The sequence below is a fragment of the Hypomesus transpacificus genome, unplaced genomic scaffold, assembly GCF_021917145.1.
Source record: "Hypomesus transpacificus isolate Combined female unplaced genomic scaffold, fHypTra1 scaffold_27, whole genome shotgun sequence".
Lineage (NCBI taxonomy): Eukaryota > Metazoa > Chordata > Actinopteri > Osmeriformes > Osmeridae > Hypomesus > Hypomesus transpacificus.
The window spans coordinates 3,136,556-3,150,372 of record NW_025813796.1 but is presented as its reverse complement, the minus strand read 5'-3'; the positions used below and the strand labels follow the sequence as shown (position 1 = coordinate 3,150,372).

The following is a 13,817-nucleotide window of genomic DNA, read 5'->3' as shown; positions in this document are numbered from 1 at the left end:
AGGGTTGGGTGATGCGGGTGCGGGGATGACTTCATGCAATGGTCAATAATATTCGTATCTGTAGAGATACATTTATTCGTTAGCAGAAACTTTTATCCAAAGTGAAAGATACAAATAAACATTCTCATTTGTAGGACGGACATTGGATGTTGCTAATTTGAACATGACCCAGATAATTTTGTAGTTACGACAAGACGTTCTAGCAGTTCATCTGTGATACATTTAGTATTCATTCCAATAATACAACAGCAGCTGTCTACCATGAGTCCGTCTTAGTATCAAACCGAAAGAATGGACTTCTAGGGAAGAGGTTTCTGGGAATTCTCTCACTGTACAGCCACACTGATTTTCTATTGTAGATATTGACGAGTGTCAGACTCCAAGCATTTGTATGAACGGTCGCTGCATCAACACAGAGGGGTCCTTCAAGTGTGTGTGTCTGGCTGGACTGGCTGTAGGGGTGGATGGACGATTTTGCGTGGGTAAGGACACACACATGCACACACACACACACTCCAACACATCTATCCAGTATGCTGGCATGTAAAGAGCATACAAAATACATACACACCAAAAAACAGACATACCTACTTGGGCTCTGGATTCCTCTCGGCAGAGCTTGCAAGAGACAATACTGTCCACAAGCTGTTTCAGATTTCAGCTAGAATGAGAGTCCATGAGCTTTTTTGCAAATCACCCTATCTAGAGCAGACCTTATGGCTCACAGTGAGTGAGTCAGAAGACACTTTAGACTCCTGCTCGCCAGAACATTTATCTTAAGTACAAATGAATGATACTTTACTGCTCAGGAAATGACATAGTGGAGGAGAGCTAGACACTGACATGCACTACATTCACAAATGAATACAAATTCTGTTTGGACAAATGAATGGAAATCCAAAGCGACAACTCAAATCCTCAGCTCAACCAAAAATATTTGCAGTTGACAGGTGATACATGCCATGAATGGTGATTTGTAATATAAACACTGTATGTTGTTGATTATAACAATATGATACACTTGGTGTTGGATGAGGTTCCCTTATCCTTCAAGCCATTCAAAGTACTTAAGAATATATATATATATATATTATTTTTACAATGTAATAAATCTATAGCTTTATGGTCCACTGTACATTTTCATATCTGGGTATTAATCTCTCTTAATATATACATCTTAATCTCTCCACCAGATACACACATGCGGAGTACCTGCTATGGAGCTATAAAGAAGGGTGTGTGTATGCAACCCTTTCAAGGAGCAGTCACCAAGTCTGAATGTTGCTGTGCCAGTAGTGATTACAGCTTTGGAGAGCCATGCCAATCCTGTCCTGCCAAGAACTCTGGTACAATTACAGTCTACTTCAATTCATTATTTATTCATACAATTATGTACTTGCACAGATGAAGGGTAAGGAAACTAGTTTAGATAATAAATTTTGTGCTCAAATTGTTTTATAGTTTATATATAGTATATTTATTAGTTACAGGGGTATAAGTGTATTAAGCACCTCCTTGGCTCTGCTTTTTACTCATATAGTTTGCATTATCAAAGCAAGACCATAGCCATGGAGTCAACATTGGGGAGGACAATTGTTTTTTTTTTTAATAATTTCGGACAGCGTGCGTGGTTGCCTGTCGTAGCGTAGCACATTTATATGTTTATATCAATATATTGGGGGGGACATTTTGACCAGATTTGAATATTGGGGGGGTGTGTCCCCCCCCAATATGTATTATGATTACGGCCTTGTATCAAAGGGTTTAATTCAAAAACATGTTGCAAGGCAGTGTTCATGACTCTAGGGGAGGATGTAGCTCAGTGGTTAGAACACTTTGGAAGTTGCAGGGTCACATGCCCCTGCACTGTACTTTGCTATGTATGAGACGTCTGCTGAACGAAAATGGAAAAATTATAAAAAATGATCACCTTTGATGGACAGTGCCTTGTTTGTGAGCAGAATAGTTGAAGGGAGTATAAATCAAATGACTTCTACAGGAACATCTGTGACTTAGGACATGCCAAGAAAGGACAAGACCGGTTATGCCTTGTTTCTCTCTGGTCCTTGACATCAGTATAGTAATAAAATGACGTATTACAGTAACTGATGATTTTGTAATGTGTGATGTCTACTAGCCACTAATATTTGTCTAGAGACCACTAATCTTGTTTTATATTAACATAAAGGTAAAGTCTTTGGTGACCTGAAGAATGAATGGCACCTGGCTCTTATTCATATATTGCTATGGTTTTCTCATCAGAATTTTTTGTTTTTTAGCTGAGTTTCAGGCATTGTGTGGAAGTGGAATTGGCTTCACTGTAGATGGAACAGGTAATGTCATAATTCATGTACTGCTCTTATTAATTCCTATTTTTAATGGACACTATAGTAATTTAGATTTTAGTAAACAACACAGGTTTTCATCACATTTAAGTCCTCCAAAAAGTATTTCACCTGTAGCACTTAGGGAAGCAACATCAGATTCCTATAAAAACCAAAACAGCATTACTATCCCTCTGTAAAACCCATGTTTGCATCTCGGTCTAGACATTAACGAGTGTGGCCTGGACCCTGACATCTGTGGTAACGGAGTATGTGAGAACCTAAGAGGCAGTTTCCGCTGCATCTGTAACACCGGTTACGAGTCAGACCAAAGCAGCAAGAACTGTGTGGGTAAGTGTAAATAGAGTTTTAGTATGAGAACTGGACTGTCCCATATTGTACAGATAGTTAAGAACTACATATTTTTTTACTCTGATGTAAGTCCCTGACTGTAGAATTATCTGGGCCTTGGTACAGGACTTGGTCCTGGAATGTATTTCCGTTCTTGACCAGTCTTAGTGTTCCATGACCTCTATCTGACATGTTGATGAGTATTTGACATGTTTTTGATTACTTTACTTTTATATTGGTCCACTGAATTAGTGAAATGATTATTTATTGTACAAATTATAAAATAGTATTTGACGATAAGTGTGCAACAAGTGGCACTTCGACCCTATGGGGAGATCAATAATCAATGGGCGTCAGCCCTGCAGCATGAACAGAATTCCCTCCATGGAGTCCAGACACTTGTGGAGGTGGCCAACAACCCAGCCAGACAACAAACCAAAGAGGCAGAAGGAGACAAAAACACCAAGACCGGGCAGTGACAGGGATGCGGAGGGTCATGCACGATGGTAGCATGGACAAACTAAAGCAGGGAGAGAAAACATATTTAAAGGCAGAGCAGCAGTACAATAGTCAAAATATCACAGAAACTACAGACAGTCTTAGTGTAGCCGGTGTGTGGTGAAACTCACTCCTCAAGTATGTAACAGGCCACCCGCGTCGACGAATCGCTAGCTTTTCGTTGGCGTAGTTTGTAGTTGTGGCGCTTGGGAAGTCAGAGGTGGTGAGTTCGACTCCCCGTGGGAGTGGATGGAGGCCCGTATACCTCTGACGGAACTTGCAATACCACGTCTGTTACATGAGCATGGTGAAACCAGAATCCAGCCCCAATATTCACACTATACCAGTGCTGCTCCTTGGGCTGACTTGGTTGTGCTACATTTCACCACTGGGACAAATCACCTTTCATGCACATTCAAATGACATCAAGTGTGTATCTGGCTGGGGGAAACAGACAGGAGGATAACTTTACACTTGCACTTTAAAGATGTTGAAACACTGCCAAAGACCTGTGGACTGATGACAGGACTGGAGAGAGTGAGAGGGATAGAGAAAGGAAGGGATAGAGGGAAAGAGGAAGAGAAAAAAGCCAACAGACTTGGCTTTGGACAAACAAGCTAAGCTTTGCAGCTACTATAAACTCTGTAAACTGATGGACACACCCATGCTGAGAGCACTGTGAAATGTCACCCAAACATAGGTGCTTTTAGAAATACTGGCAACACTTTACATCAAGGTTACATTGACAACCATGTAACTATACAGCAATACCTATAATACAACATTGCATATTCACAGGAATTGTTTTGGAATTAAATTGCATCACGTGTTAACAGTATAGGTTAATACAAAAGTAGGAATTTCAGTACGCTGTCAAAGACCTAAGAAATGCCTGTAAAATTTTAAGAACACTTCTACTTTTGCTACCGGCAAGCTCTGCAGCAGGGATCTCTTTGCTCCCCCATATGTTCTGTGAAAGAGTTTTACGGGATATTATTTCCACAGTGCAATTATAGCCAGCTTCATAAGCTCTCCAACTTCCCTTTCTGTCTGACTTTGGAGCTCAAGCTGGCAGTCCTGTACTCTTTGGAAACAGAAAACGCACAATCAATCTAGACATGTGGATGCACACGTTTTGGGGCGCTTGGTTAACACAGATGAAAGGTTCACCTGGGTGCTAATATGTACAGTACTTAATTGATCCTCATAAAGCCCATGCATCACATATAGAAATCTATGAGAAACCAAGGTGTTTTCATGGCCTTTGACTGTTCTGGTTTTATGAACAGACTGAACCATTTAGCAGAAAATTTGAAAAGTGTGTGAGTATCATTTTTCAATTAGATCCAAAATGTCCATCCTCCTCCAATAAGCCTGCTATTCTCTCTCTCCCTCTCTCTCTCTCTCTCGCTCTTTCTCTCTCTTTCTCTCTCTCTCTCTCTCTCTCTCTCTCTCTCTCTCTCTCTCAGTCTGTCTGTCTAATACTGATGAATGCTTGGTAGGACACCAACTCAAAACAACTTAACCCCCAAATGTTCTGCATTCTCAACTACTCCATCTGCAGTCCCTTTGTTTTTTGAAAGTCATAAATCTTCCACCAGCCCACCTTCCTTCTTGGTTCTTTCATTGACATGTGAGGGGTCCAGAGTTACTTGGATGTGACAAAGGCACCTGTTGGTTTGTGTGCTTTTCTGTTGTCCAGACATCGATGAATGCATGGTGAACCATCTGCTCTGTGACAACGGTCTCTGCCGGAATGTTCCAGGGAGCTACAGCTGCACCTGTCCCAAGGGCTTCGTCTTCAGGCAGGACTCTGAGACATGTGAAGGTGAGTTTAGATTGGACTGAAAGACTGTGGAACTAATGTCAAGATTTCACAATAGATTTGAATTAGAGAATTTCTAACGAAGAGTAAAGAATTTTGTAGGTTCATATCAACCTTTGGCAATACCAAAGCAAACCAAAAGGGCATGAAGATGTTTCTGTTTATCTGTTATCCCTTGCATCCTTATCTAGTTGTAGAGCAGACAGGGGATTTACAGTTGACTATTTCAGTAGTCCTCAAAGCTCATATCTGAAACAGATGGTTTGTTTGAAGTCGTCCTCCAGCAACATTCTATAAGTTATCCACCCATATGCACACACATGCAAGCACAAGTTTCTTATTATGTGACCTTGTTGCATTTTATTCTTATGGTTAATGAAGGAAAATGACCTTCAAGACTTTTGGAACGCAGTCTCCTTTCTTGTTAAAGTTAAGAACTATAAAAGGGAATCTAAGGGAAATCAACCTGACATCTGATAACCCAGTCACATTGTACTGTAAGTGCTTCAATCCCAATAACAGTTAGGTCATCCAAGCTATTCTTCCCCCTGGCTACAGAAAGAGATAGAACATTAAAGAAGGATGGACTGCTCACCAAAAAGCCTGCTTCCAGCTAAGCCCCTGACTCTATCGTGACTAAGCTCCTGCCAGAGGCCCAGTTCAACTCCTCTTGAGCCTTAGAGGAATTCACTGCCAACAGTGGGGAAATTACTTAATAGGTCTAATTGGCTGTGAAAATGTGTTCCCTCTTGCTCCATAGGGACTGCCACAGTGATCTCCACAGGTGGCCTTGCTCTCTTCTTCTGTGAGGTCAGTCCTGGAAGAAGGACATTGACCAGTGAAAAACAGCCAAATACTATATATGTATTGACCAGAGCTCAATCCAGGCAACAATATAGAGAGGCAGACATATGATCTGCTTCTAAAGAAGCCTAGCGTGTGGTTTTTATGGGATGTTTGCAGTTTCTGCTTCTGTGGTTCAAGGAATAGAGCAGAATCTCTATCTAGTCTGTTTGAACTTGCTGGTTCACTGGTAGTAAACTACAGTAGATACCACAGACTCTTGATTTGGGCATTGAGTTCCTTAGTGCTGTTGACATGCTCAAGGTGTGTTAATGGATAAACACCAAATGATGTTTGGAAGGCCTGGGAGTGAGAGGGACACATTTTTACAATGACATCTGTTCCTTGTAAACTTAGGCAGTTCCGTTAACAAACAACTTTCTTTCCCTGCATTCATTTCTTTTTCACTATACATGCTATTCCAATTTTCTGATAACCCCACATGCTCCCAAGCAGGAATGCCTGTCCCACTCCCTGTCTGACACATTTCCTAATCACTGGAAACTTTTATTGTCAGCTCTGACACATCCACATTCCATGAGATCCAAGAATGAGGCATACTTTCATGTGTGTGAGTACAGAAGGAACTGAGTCACATGGAATAGGCCTACTGTGTGTTTTGATTTCATTTAGCTGTCTGCACCAGCAGTGCCAGAAGTGACTACCGAGCAAAAAATCTATGATTCACACTTGCCAACTTACCAACTGACTTACTGTGATCTCAGTGACTGACAAAAAACTGTCTGGAGACTCACTGCCAAAGAACTCTGACAAAACACAGTTTTTGTGTGCGAAGCAAAACAGGATTCCAACTGAAACTGCTATACATAAGCATCACATTTCTTAAAAAGAAAATATACAATTAGTTGAATATATAACATTAACATAATTATTATTTATTCCAAGCCAAACTTCTGTCCAAAGCTTCACAATAGTTACAACGGTTAATAACAGTTTCCAGTTGATAAAACTGCCAACATAAATCCATTACTGAACCACTGATAAATGTATAAATGCTGCTGCATCAATAATTGAGCCAGTCTGCAGAAGTAGACGAGCACATACACTGCATGTAAGTGATTGTCTTGTTAACTACTGATCGGGGGCAAAGGCAACACCATTTTCTGTAAATTCTGTAAAAAAGGAAGAAGAAAAAAATCTGCTGATATATTGAATGAACATGGCATGTAATGCCTTCCAGTCAGGATTTTTTTTTCATTGGTGGCATTTATGAATGTATTATTTATTTCTGACAGTGTGTGTTCCGGACATGCGGACAGGACATGCGGTAAAGGGCCTGGGTTGGATTCAAACCCAGGCCTCTCCAGTGACCTACCGGGGTGCCCCTTTTTCTAGAAATGTTTAAAGATATATTTTCGTAACCCCCCACCACATCGCTCTCTTTGTTTACAGATTTGAATGAGTGTGAGAACAGCCCCTGTGTCAACAGTGTGTGTAAGAACATTGCTGGCTCCTTCATCTGCGAGTGCTCCTCAGGCAGCAAGCTGGACACCACCGGTCTCATTTGTATAGGTACGAGCACTGTATGAGTCAGCATATTTTTGCATTGACAAGAATTTGTGAAGAACTTCCTACATTTTAAAACAAGATTGAGTTAATTATGCTATGGTACTATATTTTACCATGTCAATTAAGGCTTTCAACAAAAAAATCTGAGAGTATAGATGACATAGGAATTATCATTTTCTTCCCATACTTACTGAACAGGACCACTAGCCTAGAAGTGTTTATGAAAGCCATCGTTTTCTCACCACAGACAGTCTGAAGGGGACCTGTTGGCTGAACATCCAAGATGGCCGCTGCGAGGTCAACATCAATGGGGACACTCTCAAGTCTGAGTGCTGTTCCACCCTGGGAGCGGCCTGGGGCAGTCCTTGTGAGCAGTGTGAGATTGGTAAGCAATCTTCCTATTTCACAGACTTTCCTCATTTCCATACAGCAGTGCTCAGCTATTATCATAAACCCCCTTAATCCTCTATTTTGTTGCGCGTTACTGCAAGCTGTGGATTTGTACTCTTCCATTAGGTGTCAGGGCTGTCAAAAATACATGTAGACTCAGGAGTACAGAGGCAACATCTCTACAATAATACAAAGAATCTCTGTCTGTCAGTGTGGTTTTATAGAGGGATTTTGGCTAACAAGTGTACGATTATCTAAAGGAGTTTTTTCCCAACCTTTTTTCAGTCATGGCACCCTTAGAAACGTGAAATAAGTAAATAAAATTGTGTAATTTTGCAGGTGTTTTTCAGGACCCAAGGACTTGCGGTGCAGTGGTTGATGCGCTTTGAGATCCCCCCCAAAATTATTATACGCCAGTTTCGCGATGGAGCTCGTGCAGCCATGTTGAGCTGGCACTAAAGCCTACATAGCATTGAACGTCATTGAAAGTGGTGTAGTCAATGTGGATTGGCTAAAGTACTGATCACCCACGCCAGTGAAAAGCTAGTTTTTTGTTGGCGTAGCTGGTTGTTTGCTGAGTCGGTGGACCCGAGTTCGAGTCCAGTGATGGGTAGTGAGGATGTGTATGTGCCTATCGACAAAGCTTGCGTGGTCATGTTTGTTACATTGGTGCCGTGACCCGCATCTATCAGGTTAGCCACTGCCGACCAGCTAGGACAGCTGTAATGTGAGGAGTGAGTTTAGATCTACAATACTATACTATCTACAATTCCAGGAATCATTGGGCCTCATTCTCGAACATTTTCTTAAGTTTCTTCTGAATTGTTTCTTAGGGGCTTCTTGATATCAATAATTCGAATTTTGGATATCAAGAATTCATAGGTTAAATGATAAAACGGTTTGCCATAGTCTGTACAGTTGATGTGAACGCAATTCTTGTCCCAATTGCTGTTTGTATTTACTGTATTTACTGTCTATTTGTGTCTATTTGTTCACTTATTGCACTTTACACATGTCATGCTCTGCACTTCTTGCTGTTTTTCCACTTCTGGTTGGATGCTAAACTGCATTCTGTTGCCTCAGTACTGTACTCTGTGCAATGACAATAAAGTTGAATCTAATCTAATCACCAACGATTTTTCAAAACTTCAGTAACACTGAGAGTTTTCTTAATTGCGATTCCTTTGATCCTTGTGTTTTTTTAAGGAATCGCATTTGAGACAACTCTGGCCGATTTACGACTGCTATTTCGAGTTCGGAAAGTCTTCTAAAGTTCAGAACAAATCCCAGATGAGAAAACATTCATGAATGCAAAAATGTTCTCAAATCCAATTCAGAAGAAATTCCTTCTTAAATTCTTCTTAACTGCGTTCGAGAATGAGGCCCATTGTTTGTGTGTCTCACTGACATCTTAAGATAACCATATCTAAAGAACTGCCACTTACAACAATATTTAGAATACTAGTGCACAGTACCTGTGATTAACCTTGGTGTTGTACAGAAGGCAAATTAATGCCTTCCCTATGACAACAGCGGTTAGAAGATTACACGTGCCATATGTTTTCAATTAGTCTGACACACTGCCCAGTACTGTATATATTCAATCACAACTCTCTGCTTTTGTCATTCCTCTATTGACATAAACCCTACAGTTGGATATTCACTCTCTGATTTTGGGTTAAACATCGTTGACCAATAATGTAGTCAACCACAAGCCACAAAAAGCTTTATAGAAATAGTCATGTTTGTCTTCCCTCAAAGACAAAAGGATGACAAATGCAATGTGTTCCCCACCCTGACAAGTTAATGATGATGATATGCCCTTATGCCCGTCTATTCTAGAAAAAGTTGTAACAGAGAAACTCATCCCTTTCCTAGAGAATCACGAGTTCCAGTCTGGTTTCTGTAAAAATCCTTTTATGGAAACTGCACTACTTACAGTTTTTAGTGATATTATTATATCAGCTGACTCTAAGGAATAAGCAGTTTTAGTCCTATTGGACCTCTCATCTGCTTTTAACACTATTGACCATAATATTATGATCAATAGACTTTGTGACCTGGTTGGAATGTCTGTATCAGTTTTTAAATGGTTTTCATCCTACCTTTCTGGTAGAAGCTTCAGTGTTTATGTGAATCAGATCATGTCTGAAACTGCAGAGTTGTTGTGTTGGGTACCTCAGGGTTCTGTCTTGGAACCTATTCTGTTCCTCTTGTACATATTTCCTCTAGGACAGATCATTACTCAATTTAGCGACAGATCTTACCATCTGTATGCAGAAGATATTCAATTGTACTGCTTGTTTAAGGAAGCTGAGGTCTCTAAACTGTCTTCTTTAATCAACTGCTTGACTAGTATCAAACAGTGGTTATGTGGCAACGTTTTGCTTTTGAACTCAGATAAAACAGAAACACTAATTATTGCCCCTGAAAGTAGAATCCCTCAGATAAAGCAGCAAATTGGTGACTTATGCTCATCTGTCCAGCCGAGCATCAGGACCTTAGGTGTTGTTTTTGATTCAAATATGTCCTTGGGGCATCAATCTAAACAATTACTTAGAATCTGTTTCTTCCAACTGAGGAATATTTCCAAATTAAGAACACTAGTGTCAAAGGGTGAATTGGAGATGATTATTCATGCCTTATTTCTTCTCGTTTAGATTACTGGAATAGTCTATTCACCTGTTTATGTAAGAAGGAGCTTGACCGTCTCAAGGCTGTTCAGATCTCTGCTGCAAGGCTTTTAATTCAAATTAACAAAAGAGCACACATCACACCTGTTTTAGCATCACTTCACCGGTTACCAGTCCAGTATAGAATTAAATAAAAAATCCTGGGGCCTCATGTATAAAAGATTGCCTAGCTTACACACCAGAAGATGGCGTACGGCCAAACCCTGAAAAGTACCTACGCACAGAAATATTCACATACTAAAACTCGTCGTACGCTCGGTCCTGCGCACCTTTCCTTTATAAATCACAATCAACGTGAGACTGACTGCACGTGAACGGGCCACTGACCCCCCCTTGCCTCCTCACATAAATGAATATGCAAATGGACTATGAAGGACCATGAGGTCATTTCTTTGTCTAAATTAAAATGGCTAAACACGCAAAAAAAAAATATTTCACAGACTGAGATCGAGGTGGCGGAGGCGAGAAAATGTGTCCTGTTTGGCGACCTGTCATCAGGTATGCAAAAAGAAAACAAAAGAAAGTCGGTGGAGTGGAAAACTGTCACTAGGGGCCGTGAAATGCTGTGGGTTCGGAGAACCGGACCATGATAGAAATTAAGAAGAAATGGTCATGGATTAGAGTCAGGCTCACAGAGACAATTGCATTTTCCCATGCCAAAATTTAATCTGTGGTAAATAATACGTGCTGCGTGCAATATTCAGGGGGCGCCATTTGGCGCCAGATAATTTTTAATGCAGGTGCTGATGGGATGCTAGATCATTGACAGGGGGAGCTGCGCAATTATATTTAAATATACGCATAGCGCGCGAGCAAGATTTTTTGCATTAATTTCAGTGCAAAATAGTTTTTTGAGCTTTATGTAGCCTATTATAAACATTACGTTGGACTCATATTGTTTTATTTTCTGGAAATTACAACCAACATTTTTACCTGAAAGATTCAGGGCTTTTGAGAAAACATATTTTTCCCACCCTTGCAGGAACTTAGATTTATGAAGTGACAGATATTTCTTACCTGGCTTTTTCAGTTCCTCCTGGCATCTTTTTCCCATCCATTTTATTATTTTTTAATCAGCTTAATCTTGCTAACTCCCTTCACAATAATAAAGGATGATTTAGGGTTGTCTCCATGAAAACAACCTTGTTACACGCACTTGTGTTTGAGAAAAAGAGCATGCGCAACAACTGAAAATTTCACTTTTTAATGCACGGTCTGATCATGCGCTTATTTAGATTAAAACCTACCCATCAACGCCCAGATTCAAGACCCTGGTACTGACCTTCCGAGCAGTGAACGGGACTGCACCCGACTACATCAAGTCTCTCCTCCAACCTTACACCCCCACCCGTCACCTACGGTCTTCTTCAGACAACCGCCTGGTGGTCCCACCGCTCAAGACTGCCCGGTCCCAACACAAGCTCTTCTCCTGCCTGGCCCCACAATGGTGGGACCAGCTCCCCACCTCCATCAGGGACACTGACTGTCTCCCCACCTTCAAGAAAAGGCTAAAGACGCACTTGTTCCGGGAGTACAACAGCACTTAGGAATGCTTGGCTGGACCTGATGTTAGTTTCCTCCAGGATCACAATGACTCTTATTGAGTGACTTGTTGCTCTTGTAGGTTAGTTATAACGAAGTTAAGTCTTGTACTCGCTGTGAAATATTTTACTGTTGATTGTTCTTTTACAGCTACAGTCCTGCACTTTTTGTGGTTCATGTTGTTTTAATTTGTAACTTGTATAATTGCATGCTCTTATGGGTCTTCCCTTTTGGCACTTGTTTAGTTTTTTCACAATATATGCTACATGTTTTGGCTGCTTGCAATGTTTGGGACTACCTCGTTGTTATGATCAGTGACCTCTGCTCTTTTGTAAAGCTCTCTCTTGGAAGTCGCTTTGGATAAAAGCGTCAGCTAAATGCGTAAATGTAATGTAAAACCTAGTGTAGCCTATTAGCTTACTTATCGGTCACACAGTAACTTAACAAACTTAACACGTTTATTCGGTGTGTGAAAAAGTAAGAGAGAGCAGGCAATCTGCTGGCCCACTTTATGAGCGGGCAGAGCGGCCCATCGGGAATTCTCCCGATTCTCCCGATGGCCACTACGGGCCTAATACTAAATGAGCAATATTTTAGGGGGTGCTATCGGGGTGCTTTGGTCTTTCTTGGGGGTGCTGAAGCACCTGCTAGCCCCTCCCTAGCGCCGTCCATGGCAATATTAACCATATGCAGAGGGTGACATGCATTTCCTGAGTAATTTTGTCTTCGTTTGACACCCTCAAGTTTAACAAAAGTGATTAAGTGGTGGCGAATTAAACAGTTAATAGCATCACCATTTTGTAATGGTGAGTTTCGGCGCTTTTCAGTTAGAATGTGCCACGTTATAGAGCCAGACAAGACTTTGCGGACGACCCGCACATTCTCACGTCTGCTCAAAAGTGTGCGTGACGGCCCGCACTTTCTCACTTCAAGTACATTCACCGTGTGCGTGAAAACCAGCGTACGCAAGCTTTTCGTGCGTACCCAACATTTATAGGCTACATGAGGCCCCAGGGGTCTCATTTATAAACGTTGCGTATGCACAAAACGGGGCTGAAAATTTGCGTATTCAGCGTTGTCTCACAATCAGATTGTCCACTACGGGAGTGCAGGAGGAGGATATGCCCTGACTGCTTGGAATACAGGATAACATCACATATCCTACCTTTAGATAACTGCAGAACACAGTATAACTAAATATATTTCTTTAATGTGCACACATCATTTGTCAAAAACTGGAAATACAGTTGTTAAGCTCCCGCGCAATCGCTACAATTTACGTCCCTGTTATCAGTCCAAACTTGAATAGGCTACTGTTCATAACACATCGCTTTTGTTTTCAAATTGTATGTCGACTCGGGGTATCACTGGCCCAGTTGACGCCACTCACACTTTTTTTTTTATTGGTGATCCACCGGCCACCAAATAGTGGTTTTCGGGCCTCCACCAATAGGCTAACAGAGTCTGAGAAGATGCGTTTTCTTATTTTTTTTCTTTTTTCACCGGTTGCCATGATTCACCGTGATTTTCATCTGTGATTTACAGGAACATTGCTACAGCGTACGCACGGTTTTATAAATCAATTTTCTTTTTTGGTGTACGCCCTTTTGAGCGTACGTACACCTTTAGTAAGAATCCTACGCACAGTTTTATAAATGAGATCCTTACCTTTAGACCCCTGCATGGTCAAGTTCCTCCCTACAGTACATCTCTGGCTTGATACAGCTTCATACTCACACTCAGGGCCGTAACTACCATTGAGGACACCGAGGTCGTGTCCTCTGTATTTTTTTTCGTATTTCTGTTTTTTTTTTTGCTTAA

General features: G+C 41.1%; 1 protein-coding gene across 1 annotated transcript in view; it reads left to right on the top strand.

Annotated features, from left to right (window-relative positions):
• LOC124463163 (fibrillin-2) overlaps positions 1-13,817 on the top strand; it is a 131,274-nt gene that overhangs the window by 68,223 nt on the left and 49,234 nt on the right. Inside the window, exons 15-21 of the mRNA XM_047014931.1 lie at positions 360-482; positions 1,194-1,346; positions 2,280-2,333; positions 2,550-2,675; positions 4,876-5,001; positions 7,255-7,374; positions 7,619-7,756. Coding sequence (XP_046870887.1) covers positions 360-482; positions 1,194-1,346; positions 2,280-2,333; positions 2,550-2,675; positions 4,876-5,001; positions 7,255-7,374; positions 7,619-7,756 — 840 coding nt within the window. The remainder of the gene's footprint in view (positions 1-359; positions 483-1,193; positions 1,347-2,279; positions 2,334-2,549; positions 2,676-4,875; positions 5,002-7,254; positions 7,375-7,618; positions 7,757-13,817) is intronic.